General features: G+C 43.0%; 1 protein-coding gene, 1 long non-coding RNA gene and 1 pseudogene across 3 annotated transcripts in view; 1 reads left to right on the top strand and 2 right to left on the bottom strand.

Moving 5' to 3' along the window:
* Positions 1-1,172: 1,172 nt before the first annotated feature.
* Positions 1,173-21,373, top strand: part of LOC114883779 — a 36,717-nt gene continuing 16,516 nt past the window's right edge. Inside the window, exons 1-2 of the long non-coding RNA XR_003790672.1 lie at positions 1,173-1,531; positions 1,749-2,582. This is a non-coding gene — a long non-coding RNA (uncharacterized LOC114883779). The remainder of the gene's footprint in view (positions 1,532-1,748; positions 2,583-21,373) is intronic.
* Positions 6,768-7,953, bottom strand: CCL21 (C-C motif chemokine ligand 21). Of its 2 annotated transcripts, none has more exons than XM_029201794.1 (4): positions 7,775-7,953; positions 7,554-7,674; positions 7,276-7,458; positions 6,768-7,213 (listed from the first exon to the last, which is right to left on the bottom strand). In XM_029201794.1, exons 1-4 carry the CDS (start codon positions 7,839-7,841, stop codon positions 7,189-7,191), a joined length of 396 nt encoding a protein of 131 aa, XP_029057627.1. In that variant the 5' UTR covers positions 7,842-7,953; the 3' UTR covers positions 6,768-7,188. The 2 variants fall into 2 exon arrangements, with proteins under 2 accessions (XP_029057627.1, XP_029057625.1); XM_029201792.1 differs by having other exon boundaries at positions 6,768-7,194.
* On the bottom strand, positions 11,475-11,877 carry LOC114883777 (annotated as a pseudogene).

Raw genomic sequence — 21,373 nt, 5'->3', positions numbered from 1 at the left:
AGATATTGAGCATAGTTCCCTGTGCTATACAGGTTCTTGTTAGTTATCTATTTTATATATAGTAGCATGTATATTTTAATCCCAAACTCCTAATTTATTTCGCCCTCCAGGAGCCTTGTTTTGACTTTTTACGATGAAGCTGCATTTTGGACATATAAGTGGAGATGTTAAGTACGTAGTTGGTAGTATGAGTCTAGAGTTCAGGGGAGAGATTCTAGCTGAAGATAAAAATTTGGGAACATATGGATGGTATTTAAAACCATAAGACAATGATGTCATCAAGGGTGTGAGTGTAGATAGAAGGGGTCAAGTTCCAAGGCCTGGAGCTCCCTAACACTGACAGATCAAGGAGAAGAAGAGGAATCGGGGAAGGTGACAGCCATCAGGTGTTCTGATGGTACCTTCTATCATGGCAAAAAGGCGGAGGGCATAGGCCCTGTGGGTGGAAGGTTTAAGGCACCAACTCCCCAGCCATTGGTTTAAATGATCCAGTGGTGGGGTGGTGGAGACCAGGGAGGTGGGTTTGAAACAGTTTCTGACCACACCCATAGATCCTTCAGTGTGCTACCTGCTTTACCTAGTTCACCCTCTTCTCAGCCACGTGGCCTTCTTGGGGTTCCTGGTTCAGTGTGAGTTTTGGACAAATCTCCCAGCTCGGGGCAGTTCAGCTCATCTTGGCACCACACTCTCCCAAGGAGCCCGCTCAGCCTTCATGCTCCCTGGTCTGATCAAATCCATGCCGCAGGGGTGGGAGATCTTGGGTGGAGGGCACTTTAGCCATCGAGGCAGGTAAGGCAGCAGCGAGGCCAGGAAAGTCAACCAAGGCCATGGTAGGAGTGGGAGTACCAGGGAGTAAACGGTTGTGGAGAGCATCTCAATTAGATGCTTAATAAATGTTTGTTGAATGGATGAATGTGAGTATCAGGAGCTGTGTCCCTGGGGCTGAGCGTGACCGGTGTGCCCGTCATCCGCGTGTGTGTGTGTGTGAGAGAGCGAGAGCTGTGGCTCTGTGTCCACGTCTGTGCCTGATGTGTCTCCCCTCCTAGGCCTGCAGAGGGCGCACCAGCCTGGGAAGGGAGGCTCGAGTGGGCGCCGCTCTGTCTGAGGGGTGGGTGGGCGCTGGCGGGTGGGGGGTGCTCTAGCAAGGGCGGGATGCGGCCCTGACCCGGCGGGCTGCTCAGAGAGACTGAGAAGGGCGTTGGGCCCAAAGTCCGTGGGCCTGGCACGGCCTCTGGTGCTGTACCCGCTCCAGGCCCCAGCTGGTCCCGAGGCCGAAGGTCCGGCCCTGGGTCCCAGCGCGCGGGTCCCGGCACACGGGCGGAACGTGCAGAAGGGAGACTCGGGTTGCGGGTGGGACCCGCAGCTCCAGGACCCTGGGTCGGCGTGGGCTCGGGAAGCGCCCGGGCGGCGATTACCCAGGGCTGAGCACAGCGGCTGTCCCGTCAAATCTCTGCCACTCGGGCCCCTGAATCCGCGGGTACTCGGCTGGGCAGGCTGGGACGCATGGGCGGCCGGAGGCCGGTGTTTTTCCGTGAGTATTTGTCTTCCCCACCCCAAGTATTCCCAATTTATCCTGAGGCCAGGGCGCCCAACGTGGAAGACAGGAAGCAATGTTTGTCTTAAAGGCTGAAGGAAGTTCACATTACCTCCGGGACTTCCTTCGCAACATAAATAACCCGCACCCGATTGATTCCTTAAACCACGTAATTACGGTGCCAGCTCTAAGAAAGGTTTCTTTCAACCTTTAGGTTGCTTTCAAGGTTTATTGAAAGCCTAACTGTGTGCCCGGCGCGACGCTCGCTCGGTGCCGGAGGATGAAGTGCTTTCACCTGGACAGGGACGGAAAACGAGTTTGTCCTGCTCATCAGTGGACATGGGAAAATTCTAGACCCCTGGTCTAGCATGAGACACATTTGAGGACAAATAATAAAGGGGGAAAAAAAAATCCCAGAAAGATGAAGGAAATGAGAACAGTAGTGTTCAACCCACAAGCCTGTTTGCCTTTGGAGGACAGAGGACCGCGACGACGATGCTGCCTCCTAGTGGCGGAGTCGGGCAATGAGGCCAAGTGGAGTTTAACATCCCGTCCGCTGTGGGTATGCTGAACCGAAACGGCTGCTCAGGTAATCACAGATGGAGTTCGGTTATTCATTTAATATTAGATTGAAATTTATTACTATCACAATCCAGGACTCTTCAAGAACAAAAGTCTTCAAGAACATGGCATCAGAGTTTCCCTGGGGTGTTTTTGTTTGCCACCAACTGGGAAATGGATTTCTTGAAGAAAATGAAGTTTTCAGCTTCCTGACATAGCTAGCTAACACAATCTCTGTAGGGGAACTGCAGAAGAGCCACCGCTAGAAGAATACCAAATATAGGCATTAGAAAAAGGCTTGGCAATTTCAACACCCATAAAAGTGGTAATTCATCGGTCAAGATTGATGGCAAAGGAAAGATACATTGATGATTTTTAACAAAATAGCATCACTTTGTCCCCAAATACAAGGATAAATAACACCTGGACATGCAAAGAAAAAGAACTTTACAAAAGAGGTCAGTTGAAGCTGAAGACATTTTCACAGGTAAATGATTAAAGCTAGGAAACAAATTAATTTTGAGCTTTCATAAATAGCAAGTATAGACCCAGTCCCCCTGACCTTCTTGTGCCATAAAGCTGGGCAGAAGATGCCAAATATGTCAGTGGTGCTGTGCTGGTAGCCCCATAGTACCCCATTTTTGAAGATGTCAAAAGAAATATCCTGTCATTGGTGATCATGTCCCTCTAATGACTGATGAGTAAAGAATGAAATAGTGGCTAGCGAACATGTGGCCCAGGTACCATGGAGGGAGAGAAGTGTTAAGAAATCTGGTTGCTCAGTTTGGAATTAGTTTCCAGTTCATATGACTGAGGTTGTTAAGACATTTCTATTAGCTGTAATTTTGGGAGCTCTTACTAGCCCCATCCATCCTTTACATTTGTGTCAAAGAGGCCCTTAAAGGATTTACAAAGAAGGAGTGAGCCAGGGGAAGCAGAAGGCTTCAGACTTTGAGGCAACACTGACAAGAGGGAGCTGGCCCACCATTTCGTAATTGTGTGTGGGTGTGTTATCATTTCATGGAAGAGATAGTGCTAAAATCATTTGAAAACATGGTATTAGTAATTTTCTGAATGGCACTGAGGGTGACATTGTTAGAAGATAGTAATTACTGTTAAAGGAAATTCCAGGGGTTACAGTGAGTTTTCATGTTTGTTTGATGATGGTTTTGTAAATGTGGGGGATGACTGATCTTTGGAATTGTTTTCTTTTCACATTTCTAGTAAAAGCCATTAATTGTCTTACTGTTGAACACTGGCAGACTAGTATTCAGTAAAATATTTCTTTTTACTGTATGCATGAGCATCAATTTGGAAGTCCTCCAACTTTATAATTTCATTTTATGCTTTATACTTATTTTTACTGAAATATTTACTTATCTAAACAGCAATCTTCTGGAAAGTTACTTTTATCTCCCCTCCCATTTGGGTCTTTGTGATTTGATGCCTTTACAAATGTATACACACACCAGAAACATTTACTTTATTTATTTTATTATTATTATTATTATTTTTTGGCTGCGCTGGGTCTTTGTTGTGGAGCGTGGCCTCTCTAGTTGTGGAGCGCGGGCTTAGTTGCCTTGTGGCATTTGGGATCTTAGTTCCCCGATCGATCCCACGTCCCCTGCATTGGAAAGCGGATTCTTAACCACTGGACCACCAGGGAAGTCCTTAGAAACACTTACTTTAGTTTTAGTTGGGGCTCAAGAAGGAGTGAAAATAAATTCCTGTGTTTAATTTGCCATCTTTACCCTGAACTCCTACTTGTCTTTGAATTCGGTGGTGTTGATCTTTCCCCCTGTGGTTTGTGTTTTATGGTTTTATGTTTAACAAGTTCTTTTTCTACCTCAAGGTTATAACCACCCTCACCTATATTGTCTTCTATAACACATATTTTAAACATTAGGTCTTTAATCCTATGATGAAGTGTTTGAAAAATACTGAGGCTATGATAATGGGAAGGTAGAGGTATTTTAAATAAAGGAAGAACAGTTTGAATCTTTAGGAAAAACAAAAAGCTCAGTGACAAAAGGAAAGTAAGCACAGTACGCTACTTTGCTCTGCAGTGAACAACATTTACCTGGTCATCATAATGTAAATTCTGATCATTGTCTAAATATAGTGGTATAGCTATATTTAGAGGCTAGGGTGACAGGAGAAGAGGGTTCGTAAGAGAGCTAAATCTCCACTTTTTATAATAGGAAGTCACTAGGTAACTTAAAAAAAAATTTAATTATTTGGTTGCGCCGGGTCTTAGTTGCAGCGGGTAGGCTCCTTAGTGGTGGCTCACCAGCTCCTTAGTTGTGGCATATGAACTCTTAGTTGCGGCATGCATGTGAGATCTAGTTCCCTAACCAGGGATCGAACCTGGGCCCTCTGCATTGGGAACGTGGAGTCTTAACCGTTGTACCACCAGGGAAGTCCCTCAGTTGATAACTTTAAAAATAGTTAAATGAAGAAACAGAGGTATGAACAAAGTATTTAGACATATGGCACTAAGTCCTAGAGGAAGTAGCTTAAAAGTTGCAGGAAATGGTTGTTCAGAATAAGCCTTTTGGTACTTTCTGATTTTTTTAAACCATGAGTATGTATTATTTGATTTTTTTGAATTATGGATCTTACAGCAAGAAGAAAGAACAGGACAGTATTGTCAAAGATGAAGGCAGAAAAGGAGAGTAGGGACTCATTCTCTGATAAGATAGATATTATATTGCATGCTAATCAGGGTAGGGCTTGAGGCAAATACCAGCTATGCAGTGTGGCAGGATAATTTAGTGAAATACGAAGTTTTGTTTTGTTTTGCCTATGTTTTCCTTTTTTTCTCTTTTTGCTGATGATTTTCTTTTCTCTTTAGAGCAAGCGAGGGTTTTGGTAGGGCTGAGAGTAGTAGCACCCTGATATTAGAGTCCCTTCTGCCTTTGTAAAAGTCTAAAGCAAACCTGGGAAGAGGTTATACCTTGGAGGGACTGGGAAGAGGGAGGGTTTTGGAGAGAGTTCTTGAAGACTGTGGAGGGGATTGGTGTGTATGTCCAGCCAGTATGCGCAGTGGGCTTTAATCCTTGACTGGGATGAAGCAAGCAAGCCACCTGAGTAGATGGCTCTGGGGAGATGTCTGGGGAAGCTAGGTCCAAGCCCGGAGGCTCTCATAGCTGAGCTCCCATGGCTCAAATGTGGCACAGAGCTAAGAGTTTGAGAGTCCAGGACCCGGGGAGTCATACCTGCTGGGAACACAGGGGCCAAAGCATTCACTGGTGAGACTGATGTCCAATGATGGGATGATGTAGAGGGCATGTAGGAAGCCTCTCCTGTGCCTTGCTGTTTCTTTGACCTTTGCACAGTCCTTGGCAGATGGGACCCCAAGAATGCCAACGCTCCGGTGCAGGGGCTTGGAGTAGGTTCATTGAAAGAACATTTTATTTTATATTTTGGCCATGCCATGCGGCTTGCAGGATTTTAGTTCCCTGACCAGGGATTGAACCCCGGCCCTGGCAGTGGAAGTGCCGGGTCTTAACCCCTGGACTGCCAGGGAACTCCTGAAAGAACATTTTAAAGTACAGTAAATCTTGAACATCTGAGTTTGTAGACTAAGATCACACCGGCCGCATGATGATAGGTAGGGAGCAGCCCCTGTCTTCACTGTACTCGGAAGGAGCAGAGAGCAAATATTTTAATGACTATAATAAGCGGTAAGTGCTGTGGCATGCTCAGGCCCCGGTGGAAGGAGAAGGTGGTGGCAACCACCTCTAGTTCCTTGCCCCTCTCCCAGGATCTGTTCCCTTCTTTCCCATGTAGCCTGGCCCCATCTAATGGTCCTCTCTCTCCTAGCCTAAGGGCGAAGTGGGGAATTGGAGGATCTCTGCTCTGGGGAGGGAGAGGTAGAGGAGAGTTAGACTGGAGCCTTCTTGGAGAGGAGACTAATTTAAATCTGAGTTCTGAGGTTCCAAATTCCTGCCATTGGAGACTTATTCCTTGGCCTCAAGAGGTTAAAGGGGCTAAAGTGCCCCCAGGCCCCACCTAGGGGAGAAAGGAGAAAAGGGAAGGGGAGGATGCTTTCCCAACTGGAAGGAAGCTGAGGGAGGAATAGAGAACTCAGGAATAAAGAGCACATAGTCCCATCAAACAATAAGGAGAGGTCATAGACCCCGCTTCACTGGTCAGGGCGGAAGGGAGTCCTCTGGGGTCTTTGGGAGGAGATAGGGGCTCTCGAGGGCTCCCAGGGCTGGAACTCTGCGTAGGGCAGGTTTCAGTAGAACTTGTGTTCACCTGTGTTACAGGCAGGCCCAGGCTCCTGCCTCCCTCCAGTAGACCCCAAGGAAAGGGGAGGCAGTCCCCGGTGAAGCTGGGAGTGAAAGAATGCTGGGCGGCATCAGGGAAGGGATCTCTTCAGGGTCTCAGAGGCCTACGGAGCTGTTGGGGACATGTGCCTGGGATCCACTGTCTCTTCATTGGCAGGGATTTCTCAGAAACCAGGGGCAGCCCAGGTCCCACCCTGCCTGTCAGCCTCCCTTTTACTGCCCACAGGTCTGGGCACCTGGGAAGCAAGGAAACTCTTGGGGTGGGTGAGGATATAGAATTTGCCAGCCTGAGCTCTTGGCCAGGACCCCAGAGTGTGTGACTCCACCCTGTGGTGACAGTGGCTTCTCTGTGGACACAAACACACAGGAACAGATACTTGGGAGGAAGGCCAGAATGGCTGTTTATTCAGTTAGGTATAAATCATATTTACAAAGACGAGGTGGGTGCAGTGTGGAGCACGGTCAGGTCCAGGGCCCTGGGTGACCTTTCCTCAGAGGGGACAGTCCTGCTGCCACCTCTCACATTTCCTATGGGACTTTCCCTTCTCTGCCTCTCTAGGCCTGGCCTGATGTGGGCAGCTCAGCCGTGCAGGGTAGGGTGGGTATACAGAAGGGGTGGTTGAAGCTGGAGAAGGCGTGAGGTGAGGCCAGCATGGGGTGGCTGCTCTGGGCCCCCTGAGTCCTCCTTCTCTCCTAGCCCACTTCTTGTCCCTTGGGCTGGGGCTCCAAGCCCTGATGAGACTGGTGGGGACCTCCTGGGCTCCAGGCTCGTCACTGGGCTATGGCCCTTTTGGGGTCTCAGTCCTGAGAGGGCAGAAGAGGGCTTTGAGGGGATGATCAAGGCTCCCCTTCACTTCCCACCCCCCGTCCCTTTAGCTTCCTTACCTCTTACAGCCTTTGGAGCCCTTTCCCTTCTTGCCAGACTTGGTGGCCCGCTTGTCCTTCTTACAGTCCTGGGCTGGTTTCCATGGGGCTGCTGGCTTGTCCAGGCGCTGCATCAGCGTCTGCACCCAGGCCTTTTTAGGGTCTGCACAGAGCTCTGGCTGAGAGCGTTTCCGAGGTGAGAACCTAGGGTTCAGGGGTTAGCGAGCCTGTCTTAGTCTTGTCCATCATGCCTTCCCACTCAGCTGCCAGCCTGCACCCACCCCCTTGTACCCACTTACAGGATAGCTGGGAAGGGGCAACCCAGGCTTGGTTCCTGCTTCCGGTAGCTGCGGACAACGTGGGTGGGAATCTTCCTTAGGCTGTACTTGAGGCAACAGTCCTGTGCTCCTCCATCGCTGCCTGCAGGTGGGGTTCACAGGGAGTGAGGGGCTGCTTGGAGGCTCCTACCCCGGCCTCTCCACCCCCTTGCCCCCATCCTAGGCAACTCCCTCCTTGATACCTTGGGTCTGGGGGATGCAGAAGGCCAGAACTAGGACAAGGATGCTCAGAATCAGCGACTGAGCCATGGCCACGGTAGAGCTCGGGCGAGGTGGAGAGCTCCAAACTGGGGGTCCGTGTGTGGGCTGGGACTGGTGTGCCGCCTATTTATGCAGGCAGACACTTTCACTTCCCTCATCCCCAGCTACTCTGTCCAGGCAAGTATAGGGATCTCCCTCCTTTTCCTTCCTGAAAGACAGATCCTGTCCTGGCAACCAGCCTCACTAGTATGCGGAAATGAAAACTTCACACAGCCATTCAGTCCCCCAAGCTGCCTGAGTCTACCTCCTCAATATTAGTTGAATCTGAGAGGCTCTCCTTTTTTTTAAAAAATTAAAAATTTTTTTAATTTTAATTTTTTTTGGCTGTGCCAGGTGGCATGCGGGATCTTAGTTTCCTGACCAGCGATCGAACCTGCGCCCCCTGCAGTGGAAGCGTGGATTCTTATTAACCACTGGACCACCAGGGAAGTCCCTGAAAGGCCCTCCTTCTATCCCCAGCCACTGTCTTGGTGCAGGCCTTACCACCTCTCCTCTGGAACACTGTGATTGCCTCCTTGTTTCACTCCAGGCTCCACACTCTCCTGTTCCTTCAAGCAGGCTGAGGACTGTTCCTAAAATACAAATCTGACTAATGAATTGTAAGAGTTCTTGGTACATTCTGGATAACAGACCCTTATCAAATATATGATTTGCAAATATTTCCTCCCATTCTGTGGGTTGTCTTTTCACTCTCTTTTAAAATTTTCATTGGAGTACAGTTGCTTTACAATGTTGTGTTATTTGCTACTGTACAGCAAAATGAATCAGCTATACATATACATATATCCCCTCTTTTTTGGATTTCCTTCCCATTTAGGTCACCACAGTGCATTAAGTAGAGTTCCCTGTGCTATACAGTACATTCTCATTAGTTGTCTATTTTGTACATAGTATCAATAGTGTGTATGTGTCAATCCCAATCTCCCAATTCCTCCCACCCACCTCCCTTTGCACCTTGGTATCCATACATTTGTTCTCTACGTTTCTGTCTCTATTTCTGCTTTGCAAGTGAGATCGTCTATACCATTTTTCTAGATTCCACATATATGTGTTAATATATGATATTTGTTTTTCTCTTTCTGGCTTACTTCACTCCGTATGACACTCTCTGGGTACATCCACGTCTCTACAAATGACCCAATTTTGATCCTTTTTAGGGCTGAGTAATATTCCATTGTATATATGTACCACCTCTTCTTTATTCATTCCTCCGTTGTTGGACATTTAGGTTGCTTCCATATCCTGGCTATTGTAAATAGTGCAATGAACATTTGGGTGCATGTGTCTTTTTGAATTACGGTTTTCTCAGGGTATATGCCCAGTAGTGGGATTGCTGGGTCATACGGTAGTTCTATTTTTAGTTTTTTAAGGAAGCTCCATACTGTTTTCCATAGTGGTTGTATCAGTTTACATTCCCACCAACAGTACATGAGGGTTCCCTTTCCTCCACACCCTCTCCAGCATTTATCGTTTGTAGATTTTTTGATGATGGCCATTCTGACTCGTGTGAGGTGATACCTCATTGTAGTTTTGATTTGCATTTCCCTAATAATTAGTGATGTTGAGCATCTTTTCATGTGTTTGTTGGCCATCTATGGCCATCTATGGTTTGTATGCCTTCTTTGGAGAAATGTCTATTTAGGTCTTCTGCCCATTTTTGGATTGGGTTGCTTGTTTTTTTGATATTGAGCTGCATGAGCTGCTTGTATATTTTGGAGATTAATCCTTTGTCGGTTGCTTCATTTGCAAATATTTTCTCCCATTCTGAGGGTTGTCTTTTCGTCTTGTTTATGGTTCCCTTTGCTGTGCAGAAGCTTTTAAGTTTCATTAGATCCCATTTGTTTTTATTTTCATTACTCTGGGAGGTGGGTCAAAAAAAATCTTGCTGTGATTTATGTCAGAGTGTTCTGCCTCTGTTTTCCTCTAAGAGTTTTTTAGTGTCTGGCCTTACATTTAGGTCTTGAATCCATTTTGAGTTTATTTTTGTGTGTGGTGTTAGGGAGTGTTCTAATTTCATTCTTTTACATGTAGCTGTCCAATTTCCCCAGCACCACTTAATTGAAGAGTCTGTCTTTTCTACATTGTATATTTTTGCCTCCCTTGTCATAGACTAGGTGACTATAGGTGTGTGGGTTTATCTCTGGGCTTTCTATCCTGTTCCATTGATCTGTATTTCTGATTTTGTGCCAGTACCATACTATCTTGATTACTATAGCTTTGTAGTATAGTCTGAAGTCAGGGAGCCTGATTCCTCCAGTTCCATCTTTTTACTCTCTTGATAGTGTCCTGTGATGCACAAAATTTTAAAATTCAGTTTATCTATTTTTCTTCGGTTGCCTGTGTTTTTAGTGTCATATTTAAGAAACCATTGCCAAATCCAAGGCCATGAAGATTTCCCCTTATGTTTTTCCCCCAGCTTTACTGAGGTATAATTGACAAAATTGTATATATTTAAAATATACAACGTGATGATTTGATATATGTATACGTTGTGAAATAATTACCACAATCAAGTTAATTAACACCTCCATCACTTCACATAGCTATACCTTTTCCTTTTTTTTTGTAGTGAGAATGCTTGATATCTACTTTCTTAGCAAATTTCAAGTACACAATACAGTATTATTAACTACAGTCACCATGCTGTACGTTCGATCCTCAGAACTTAATCATTTTATAACTGAAAGTTTGTACCCTTTGATAGACATCTCCCCATTTTCCCCACCCCCATCCCCTGGCAACCACCATTCTACTCTCTATTTCTCTGTGTTTGGACCTTTTTTTTATTCCACATGTAAGTGATACCATACAGTATTTGTGTTTCTCTGACTTATTTCACTTAGCATAATGCCCTCCAGGTTCATCCATGTTGTCACAAATGGCAGGGTTTCCTTCTTTTTCTTATGGCTGCATAATATTCTATTGTGTGTATATATATATATATCTCTCACATCTTCTTTATCCATTCATCTATTATATTAACAGACACTTAGGTTGTTTCCATAGCTTGGCTCTTGTGAATAATGATGCAAGGAACAAGGGAGTATAGATATCACTTTGAGGTAGTGATTTCGTTTCCTTTGGATATATGCCAAGAAGTGGGATTGCTGGATCGTATGGTATTTCTTTTTTAATTTTTTGAGGAACTTCCATACTGTTTTCCATTATGGCTGTACAAATATACATTCTCACCAACAATGCAAAAGTGTTCCCATTTTCTCCACACCTTTTCCAGCATTTCTTATCCCTTATCTTTTTGATAATAGCTATCCTAACAGGTGTGATGTGATATCTCTGTGGTATTGATTTGCATTTCCCTGATGATTATTGATGTTGAGCATCTTTTCATATACCCATTTGCTGTTTGAATGTCTTCTTTGGAAAACTATCTATTCAGGTCATTTTCCCAGTTTTTAGTCAGATTTTTTTGTTTGTTTTGCTATTGAGTTGTAGGAGTTCCTTATATATTTTAGGTATTAACCCCTTATCAGATATATGGTTTGTAAATATTTTCTCCTATTTCCTCTGTCCCTAGGTTGCCTTTTCTTTTTGTTGATTGTTTCTTTTGCTGTGTAGAAACTTGCTTATTTATTTATTTATTTTAAAGAGCCAAGTCTTTAATTTGTTCATTTCTTGCATTTGAAGTACTTCTTGATGACATCCTTGACCTGAGAATCTTTGCCATAGTCCTTAACCACCACACAACTGCAACCAGCTGCTTTACAGGGTTTTCCCTCTCTGTCAGTTTTACAGAGTCCTACCCACTCCCCTAGTTCCTTGCTGTCGTCAACCTTAATTAGGTTGATTTGATGTTTAGCATGGAGGGCCTCCACCAACTTGACTTATACAGGCTCATCACAGTTGGATGCAGGCACCCAAAGATGGGCTTGGCACTGGTCTAACACTTTGCAGCTTTGCAAATTCCATGTGCCAGGCCATTGCGGATGAGGGTGGTCTTCAGCACCTCTTGCAAAACAGTATTAACGTCCATTGCACCTCCAGCACCAGTGCCTTCCTCGGCCATGGTGGTGGGTAATGGGTGGAACTGAATCTTGAATGTACCCCAACCTCCACCTCTGAGTTACTCAGCAGAGGCAGGGAAAGAGTATACAGAAGCTTTTTAGTTTGATGTACTCCTACTTGTTTATTTCTGCCTTTGTTATATCCAAAAATATCATTGCCAAGACTGATGCCAAGGAGATTTTCTTCTGTGTTTTCTTCTAGGAGTTTTATGGTTTTAGGTCTTACATTTAAGTTTTTAATTTGAATTTTTGTGAGTGGTGTACAGTAGGGGTCCAGTATCATTCTTGTACATGTAGCTATCCATTTTTTTCAACACCATTCTTTTTCTTAATTTATTTAATTTATTTTATTTTTGGCTGAGTTGGGTCTTCATTGCTGTGCATGGGCTTTGTCTAGTTGCAGTGAACGGGGGCTACTCTTTGTTGCAGTGCACAGGCTTCTCATTGCAGTGGCTTCTCTTGTTGCAGAGCATGGGCTCTAGGCATGTGGGCTTTAGTAGGTGTGGCACGCAGGCTCAGTAGTTGTGGCTCACGGGCTTAGTTGCTCCGCAGCATGTAGAATCTTCCTGGACCAGGGATTGAACCCGTGTCCCCTGCATTGGCAGGCGGATTCCTAACCACTGTGCCACCAGGGAAGCCCCAACACCATTTTTTGAAAAGACTATCCTTTCCCCATTTTGTGCTCTTGATCCCCTTTCAAAGATTGGTTGACCGTATATGCATGGGTTTATTTCTGGGCTCTGTAATCTAGTCCACTGGTCTATGTGTCTGTTTTCATGCCAGTACCATACTGTTTTGATTATTGTAGCTTAGTAATATAGTTTGAAATCAGGAAGCATGATGCCTCCAGCTTGGTTTTTCTTTTTTTTTTAAAACTAATTAATTAATTAATGTTTATTTTTGGCTGCATTGGGTCTTTGTTGCTGTGTTTGGGCTTTCTCTGGTTGTGGTGAGTGGGGGCTACTCTTTGTTGCAGTGTGTGGGCTTCTCATTGCAGTGGCTTCTCTTGTTGCAGAGCATGGGCTCTAGGCGCGTGGGCTTCAGTAGTGTGGCATGTGGGCTCTGTAGTTGTGGCACGCGAGCTTTAGAGCACAGGCTCAGTAGTTGTGGCGCATGGGCTTGGTTGCTCCGCGGCATGTGGGATCTTCCTGGGCCAGGGCTTGAACCCATGTCCCCTGCATTGGCCGGCTGATTCTTAACCACTGCGCCACCAGGGAAGCCCCTTGGCTTTTCTTTCTCAAAATTACTCTGGCTATTTGGGGTCTTTTGGGTTTTACATGAATTTTAGGATTTTTTCTGTTTCTGTGAAAAAATGCAATTGGAATTTTGATAGTGATTGCATTGAATTTGTAGGTCACTTTGGGTAGTTATGGACATTTTAGCAATATTAATATGCCAATCCAAGAGCACAGGATATCCTTCCATTTATTTGTGTCTTCAGTTTCTTTCATCAGTGTCTTATAGTTTTCAGTGTATAGGTCTTTCACCTCCTTGGTTAAATTTATTCCTAAGTATTTTATTGTTATTGATGCTGTTGTAAATGGGATTGTTTCTTAATTTTTTTCCAGATAGTTTGCTGTTAGTGTATAGAAATGCAACTGGTTTTTGTATGTTGATTTTGTATTCTGCAAATTTACTGAATTTGTTTCTTATGTTCTAACAGTTTTTTGGTGAAGTGTTTGGGATTTTATGTACATATATAAGTTTTCTTGCCTAATTGCTCTGGCTAAGACTTCTAGTCCTAAGTTGAATAGAAGTGGTGATAATAAACACTCGTCTTTTGTTCTTAATCATATGAGAAAAGCTTTCAGCTTTTCACATTTGAGTATGATGTTAGCTGAAGGCTTGTCATACATGGCTTTTATTATGTTGAAGTGCGTTCCTTCTATACCCACTTTATTGAGAGTTTTTATCATAAATGGGTGTTAAAACTTGTCAAATGCTTTTTCTTCATCCATTGAGATGATCATATGATTTTTATTCTTCAATTTGTTAATGTGGTGTATCACATTGATTGATTTGTGGATGTTGAACCATCCTCATATCCCTGGAATAAATCTCACTTGATCGCCATGTATGACTCTTTTAATCTGCTGTTGACTTTGGTTTTCTAGTATTTTGTTGAGACTTTTTACGCCTATGTTCATCAGGGATATTGACCTGCACTTTAATTTTCTTGTAGTGTCCTTGTCTGGCTTTGGTATCAGGGTAATGCTGCCCTCATAAAATGAGTTAGGGAATGTTTCCTCCTCTTCAATTTTTTGGAAGAGTTTGAGAAGGATTGATGCTAATTCTTCTTTAAATGTTTGGAAGAAAAAAAATATTTGGTGGAATTCACTAGTGAAGTCATCTGGTCCTGGGTTTTTCTTTGTTGGGATGTTTTCATTACTGATTGAATCTCCTTACTTGTTATAGATCTATTTAGATTTTCTATTTATTCTTGAGTAAGTTTTGATAATTTTTGTGTTTCTGGACTTTATCCATTTCATCTAGATTACCCAATTTGTTGATGTACAATTGTTCATAGTATCCTCTCATAACACTTTTCATGTCTATGAAATTGTAGTAATGCTCCCAGTTTCATTTCTGATTTTACTAATTTGAATCTTCTTTCTTTTTCCTTAGTCAGTCTAACCTCAATTGTGTCAGTTTTGTCGATCTTGTCAAAGAACCATCTTTTTGTTTTGTTTATTTTTCTCTATTTTTTGTATTCTCTATTTCATTTGTCTCTGCTTTAATCTGTATTAGTTCCTTCTTTCTGCTATTTTTGGGTTTGGTTTTATTGACTTTTTCTAATCTCTTAAAGTGTACAGTTAGGTTATTGGTTTGAAATCTTTTTATTTATTTATTTATTTGGCTGCATTGGGTCTTAGTTGTGGCACACAGGGTCTTTGCTGAGGCGTGCGGGATCTTTTTATTGCGGCTTGGGCTCTTCATTGCAGTGCGCAGGCTTCTCTCTAGTTGTGGTGTGTGGGTTTTCTCTCTTGTTGTGGTGTGCAGGGCACGTGGGCTCTGTAGTTATGGCACTCGGGGTCCAGAGCATGTGGGCTCTGTGGTTTGTGGCACGTGGACTCTCTCATTGAGGTGCACAAGCTCAGTAGTTGTGGCGCATGGGCTTAGTTGCCCTGCGGCATGTGGGATCTTAGTTCCCTGACCAGGGAATTGAACCCACGTCCCCTGCACTGAAAGGTGGATTCTTTACCACTGGACCACCAGGGAAGTACCTGAAATCTTCTTTTTAAATGTAGACATTTACAGCTATAAATTTTCCTCGTAGCACTGTTTCCACTGAATCTCAAAAGTTTTGGTATATTATGTTTTTGTTTTCATTTGTCTCAAAGTATTTTCTTTCTTTTTTTAAAAGATTTATTTATTATTTATTTATCTATTTTATTTATTTTTTGGCTGCATTGGGTCTTAGTTGTGGCATTCAGGATCTTAATTGTGGTACGCAGGCTTCTCTCTAATTGTGGTGTGTGGGTTTTTCTCTCTCTAGTTGTGGCTCACAGGCTCCACGGTGAGTGGGCTGTATAATTGTGGTGTGCGGGCTCTAGTTGAGGTGCGCAAGCTCAGTAGCCCTGTGGCATGTGGGATCTTAGTTCCCTGACCAGGGATTGAACCCGTGTCCCCTGCATTGTAAGGTGGATTCTTTACCACTGGACCACCAGGGAAGTCCCTGAAATCTTTTTTAAATGTAAACATTTACAGCTATAAATTTTCCTGTTAGCACTGCTTTCACTGGATCTCAAAAGTTTTGGTATATTATGTTTTTGTTTTCATTTGTCTCAGAGTATTTTCTAATTTGCCTTGTGATTTCTTCTTTGATGCATCGTTTGAGTGTGTTGTTCAATTTCCATATATTTCTGAATTTTTCACTTTTCCTTTTGTTACTGATATCTAGTTTTATTCTATTGTGATCAGAAAAGATACTCTGTATGATTTCAGTCTTAAAATTTTATTTAGACTTGTTTTGTGGCCTATCATATCGTCTATCCTAGAGAACGTTCCATGGGAACTTCAGAAGAATACGTATTCTCCTGTTGTTGGGCAGAGTGTTTTTTTTTTTTTTTTTTTTTTTTTGGGCAGAGTGTTTTTGGTGTGTATATCTATTAGGTCTAATTCATTTATAGTGTTGCTCAAGTTCTCTGTTTCCTTCTTGATCTTCTGTCTAGTTATTCTATCTATTATTGAAAGTGAGATATTAAATTCTAAAACTATTATTGTAGAACTGTCAACTCTCCTCTTTGATTCTGTCAATTTTTGCTTTATATATTATGAGGCTTGGCTGTCAGTTGTTTATAATTTTTGTATCTTGCTGTATCAAACATTTTATCAATATATAATGTCCTTTTGGTCTCTTATAACCTTTTTTGACAAAAAGTGTATTTTGTCTGACAGTAATATAGCTACCACAGCTCTCTTTTGGTCACTAGTTGCATGGGATATTGTTTTCCATCCTTTTACTTTAAAGCTCTGTATTTGTATCTCAAGTTAGTCTCTTGTAGATAGCATATAGATGGATCATGCTTTTCTTTTTTTATCCATTCTGATAATCTCTGCCTTTTAATTAGAGAGTTGAACTCATTTACTTTATTTTTTCATGTTGTTTATTTTTTCTTCCAGTTTCATTGAGATATAATTGACATACAGCACTGTATAAGTTTAAGGTGTACAGCATAATGATTTGACTTACATACATCATGAAACGATTACCACAAATAGTTTACTGGATACCCATCATCTCATATAGATACAAAATTAAAGAAATAGAAAAAAATTTTTTTCTTTGTGATGAGAACTCTTAGGATTTACTCTTAACAACTTTCATATACAACATATAGTGTTGTATATGTTATGCAGTTATGTGATGTACAACATAATTAATATAACTGAAATTTTGTACCTTTTGAATACCCTCATCCAATCCCCCCTTCCCACACCCCCACCTCTGGTAACCACAAATCCAGTCTCTTTTTCTATGAGTTTTTTTTTGAATTACAACTGACCTACAACACTATGTTAGTTCCTGGTGCAGGAACTATTTCTATACATTTCAAAATGATCACCACAATAAGTCTAGTTACCATCTGTCACCATACAAAATATTACATAATTATTGATTATATTGACACTGTACATTTCATACTCGTGACTCTTTTATTTAAATCACTTATAAGGAAGGATTTATTTCTGTCAGTTAGCTATTTGTTTTCTGTATGTCTTATATGATTTTGTTCCTCATTTCCTCCATTACTGCCTTTCTTTGTATTCAGTTGATCTTTTTAGTGTACCATTTTGATTCCCTTCTTTTTCCTTTTCTGTATATTTTTAAGTCATTTTCTTAGTAGTTACTTTGGAGATTGAAATTAACATCTTAAACTTATAATAATCTAGTTTGAATAATACCAACTTTGTTCCAATAGTACAAACAAATAGTACTCTGCTCCTATACATCTTAGTTCTACCTCCTTTATATAGTTATTGTCACAGATTACATCTTTATATATTGTGTACCCATTAACATCAATTTATAATTATTATTTATGCCTTTTAATTCTCAAAGGAAAAAAAGAGGAGTTATAAACCAAAAATATAATATACTATCTTTTATATTTACCTATGTGGTTATCTTTGCCAGAGGTCTTTGTTTTTTTGTATTGCTTCAGGTTACCATTTATTGTCCTGTCCTTTCATCCTGAAGGATTCCCTTTAGCATTTCTCATAGGCAAGTCTACTGGTAATGAACTTCCTGTACTTTTGTTTATCTGGAAATGTCTTAATTTTTCCTTAATTCTTGAAGGATGGTTTTTCCAGATACAGAATTCTTGTTTGATAGTTTTTTCTTTCAAGATTTTAAATATATCATCCTACTGCTTTCTGGCCTCCATAGTTTCAGAGAAGAAATCAACTGTTAATATTACTGAGAATACCTTGTATGTAGTGAGTCACTTCTCTCCTCTGCTTTCAAAATTTCAAGATTATCTTTGGGTTTCAACAAATTGACGATAATGTGTTTTGGTATGGATCTCTTTGAGTTTATTCTGCTTAGAATTTTTTGAACTTTGTGGATATGTATATTCATGCCTTCATCAGATTTGGGATGTTTTCAGCCATTATTTCTTCAAAAACTTTTTTTATGCTCTGTTCTCTCTCTCATGGGACTCCTGTGGTGAGTATGTTAGATGATATCCCATAGGTCTCTCAGACTTTGTTCGTTTTTCTTTATCTTTTTATCCTGCTCCTCAGACTCAATAACTTTAATTGCCTTATCTTCAAGTATGCTGATTCTTTCTTCTGCCTTCTCAAATTTGTTGTTGAACTCCCTCAGTGAATTTTTTCACTTTGGTTATTGTATTTTTGGCTCTAGAATTTAGTTGTTTGCCCATGGTTTCCTTCAGCTCTTTGAGCATATTTAAGACAGTTAATTTAAAGTCTTCATCTAATATGTCCAATGTGTGGGCTTCCTTAGGGATGGTTTTTGTCAAATTCTTTTTTTTCCTGTGAATGGATCATACTTCCCTGTTTCTTTGTATGCTTTGTTAATTTTTTGTTGAGAACTATACATTCTGAGTATTAAAATGTAGTGTCTTTGGAAATCTGATTCTTCTACTCCTTAGGGGTTTCAGATATTTACTTGTTGAGGGCTGTAGCTGTCCATTTTGACTTTTCCAAATAAGTTTTGCCAAGTGTATTCTTTGTTGTGTGTGGTCCCTGAGGTTTCTGTTCTCTTACTTCTGTGGTCAGCCAATGACCTGATAAAGATTTCTCTCCCCCTCTCCCACAAAAGAGTTATGTCCCCTTAAATATTCTGGTATATGCCACTGTGGAAGCTACTGCAGCCCCAAAGGGCTAAAACCAAGGCAAGCATCTGCACCTATCTCTCCGGGAACCCCCAGACCAACCAAAATGTAAAACCCCCAATATTTGGAGGACAAGGTTCTCTGCCACCAGCCAGCCACTCCGGGAATGTGGGCTGCCGTCCCTACAGCATTGACTAGTAGCTAGTTCATGCATGATGTTCTCTTATGAAAGATCAACATCCTCTGCCTTCATCAAGCACTCCCCTGATTGTTATGTGCCCAGTTAGGTTCCAGAATTCTGAAATAGGTGATTCAAATTGCTCTTTTCAGCTCAGTGGTTGCTTCGGTGGAGGGACTGACCCTAGAGCTTTCTAGTCTGACATTTTTCATGCTGTCATTCCTGTATTTAATTTCTAACATTTTAAATCTTTTATCCATTTGGAATTTTTAAACATTTATTTATTTATTTAATTTTGGCTTCACTGGGTCTTTGTTGCTGTGCAGGCTTTCTTTAGTTGCAGCGAGCGGGGGCTACTATTTGTTGTGGTGCATGGGCTTCTCATTGTGGTGGCTTCTTTTGTTGCAGAGCATGGGCTCTAGGTACGCAGGCTTCAATAGTTGTGGCACGCAGGCTCAGTAGTTGTGGCTTGTGGGCTTTAGAGCGCAGGCTCAGTTGTTGTGGCGCACAGGCTTAGTTGCTCTGCAGCATGTGGGATCTTCCTGGACCAGGGCTTGAACCTGTGTCACCTGCATTGGCAGGCAGATTCTTAACCACTCTGCCACCAGGGAAGCCGTCCATTTGGAATTTATGCTGGAGTGTAGTGTGTGAGGATTATCAGGTCCTGACTTAGAATCTATGTTTAAAACCAGTGTAGAACCCCAGAGTTGTGATCACCAGGTTAGGACTGGAAAATCCATCTGGTTCCCAGAGTGCTAAACCCAGCGTGCCCCTCACCACCAGGCTCACCCCAGCTTTATGGAAATGTGAGACCATAGGGAGATATAGAGAGGACAGATTGGGAGGGATGCAGTCAGGACAGCATGGGCCAGGTACAAGATAGTGATAGAAAGATTGTGCCCATAATAGGGGTGTTGCTGTTGGGGAAGGTTGGGATGCAGAGGGGATGGGGATTGGAGGTGGGGATATTGTTGGGATGGGGATGAGGATGTGGTATGGGCCTTCCCAAGGCCCACAGAACAAAGGGGCTGGAACCTGGGTGAATTAGAAGAGAGATAATTGAGATCTTGAGTCTGCGGTTTTACAACAGGCTGAGACCTTAAGCAGGGCAGGGAGTGCCCCAGTTGGCAAGTTGGCTGGCATTCCTGGAAAAGGACTGGGAAAAAACAAGGAGATAAGATTTCTTGCGTCTTTTACCTGGTCTTATGGCAAATCCTGGCATGAGAAAGCTTTTAATTCCCATCTCTAAAATCTCCCCTTCCACACCTGCCCTACCTTTTGTGGAAGTGGCTAAGTAAGTAGTGAGCAGCCTATCTCTGAAGAGTTCCCAGAGAGGTGGGATAGCATGGACTTGGGGGGACATGTATATGATTCCAGAGTCATATCATATTAGATTGTTTACACTGTTTCCAAACTTGGCTGCACTTCAGAATCACTCAAGGAGCTTATTAAAAATACAGAATTAGAGGTACCACCCCAGACCATCTTAAAAGAATCTCAGAATAGGGCCAAAGGATCTGTATTTTTACCAAGCTGTATATATTTATCTGTATTTTTACCAAGCTGTCCAGGTACTTCCAAGAATTTGGTAGGGTGGGGCTGGGAGAGCCACCTGGGCCTATTTGGCTCCCCATCCCAAATTCCAGATGGGCTCAGAGCCAGTGGAAGGGAACAAAGGTGGTCTGGGGGAAGAGGAAGCTGGGATGATGTACCCCCAGTCTTCCTGAGAGGAGGACTTTCTACCCTGGCACAGCTTGTGGAATGAGGGAGAACATGACAGGGAAGAGTTGGGGACTATGAAGTTTCCTCTTCTAAAATCTTACGTTCCCTCTCTCTCCCAGGACATACTGCCCCATTCCCCTTGTTTGTGCCATCATGAGGGCCTCTTGTTTGTTAGATGGTGTCCACAGCCGCTTTAGGTCCCATCCTCAACTGCCTTTCCTCAATTTGGGAAGCTCTTCCTAGGATCTACCCTAAGTCCCTACCTCTGAACTTGACCCTGTAGTGGTAGACCGGCCTCAGGGAGATGTTCCATACTGGAGGCATTGGGACCTCCTTACTTGCTCCTGGGGCTTAGAACCTAAGTTAGGGGCTCTAAAGGAAGGGAAGGAAAGAGTGGGGACTTTGCCGGAGGTAGATACCTGGCTGGACATAAAGTCAGGGCTGGAAATAGCTACTTTCAGAGCAGGAAGATGACAGGAAATCCCTGTCGTACACTAGGGTGCAGGTGTCTGAGCCTATGGGGTGGAGGTGGGGGCATGAGAGGGAGGCACCAAGAGAACCTGGAAGGAAGTGGAGCTTAGATGTAGATGCAGTCCCCAGGAAAGGACCTGAGATGGTGAGAGGAGTTGTTATCCTTATCCTTCTCTGGGGCCCCAGGCCTGTCATCCAGCCATTCCTCTGCCCTCGGTTGCTGGCTTGGGCTCATCTCACCTCACAGTCCCACCCGAACCTTAAGTTTGCTGTAGGGATCTGGAGCTTGCAGCCCTGAACCAAGCCCCTCTCTTGTCCTCAGGCCAG

This window comes from Monodon monoceros, unplaced genomic scaffold (assembly GCF_005190385.1).
Source record: "Monodon monoceros isolate NGI ecotype Baffin Bay Population unplaced genomic scaffold, NGI_Narwhal_1 Super_Scaffold_5, whole genome shotgun sequence".
Taxonomy (NCBI): Eukaryota; Metazoa; Chordata; class Mammalia; order Artiodactyla; family Monodontidae; genus Monodon; species Monodon monoceros.
The sequence above is the reverse complement of the archived record's forward strand: the minus strand, read 5'-3'. Positions and strand labels throughout refer to the sequence as shown.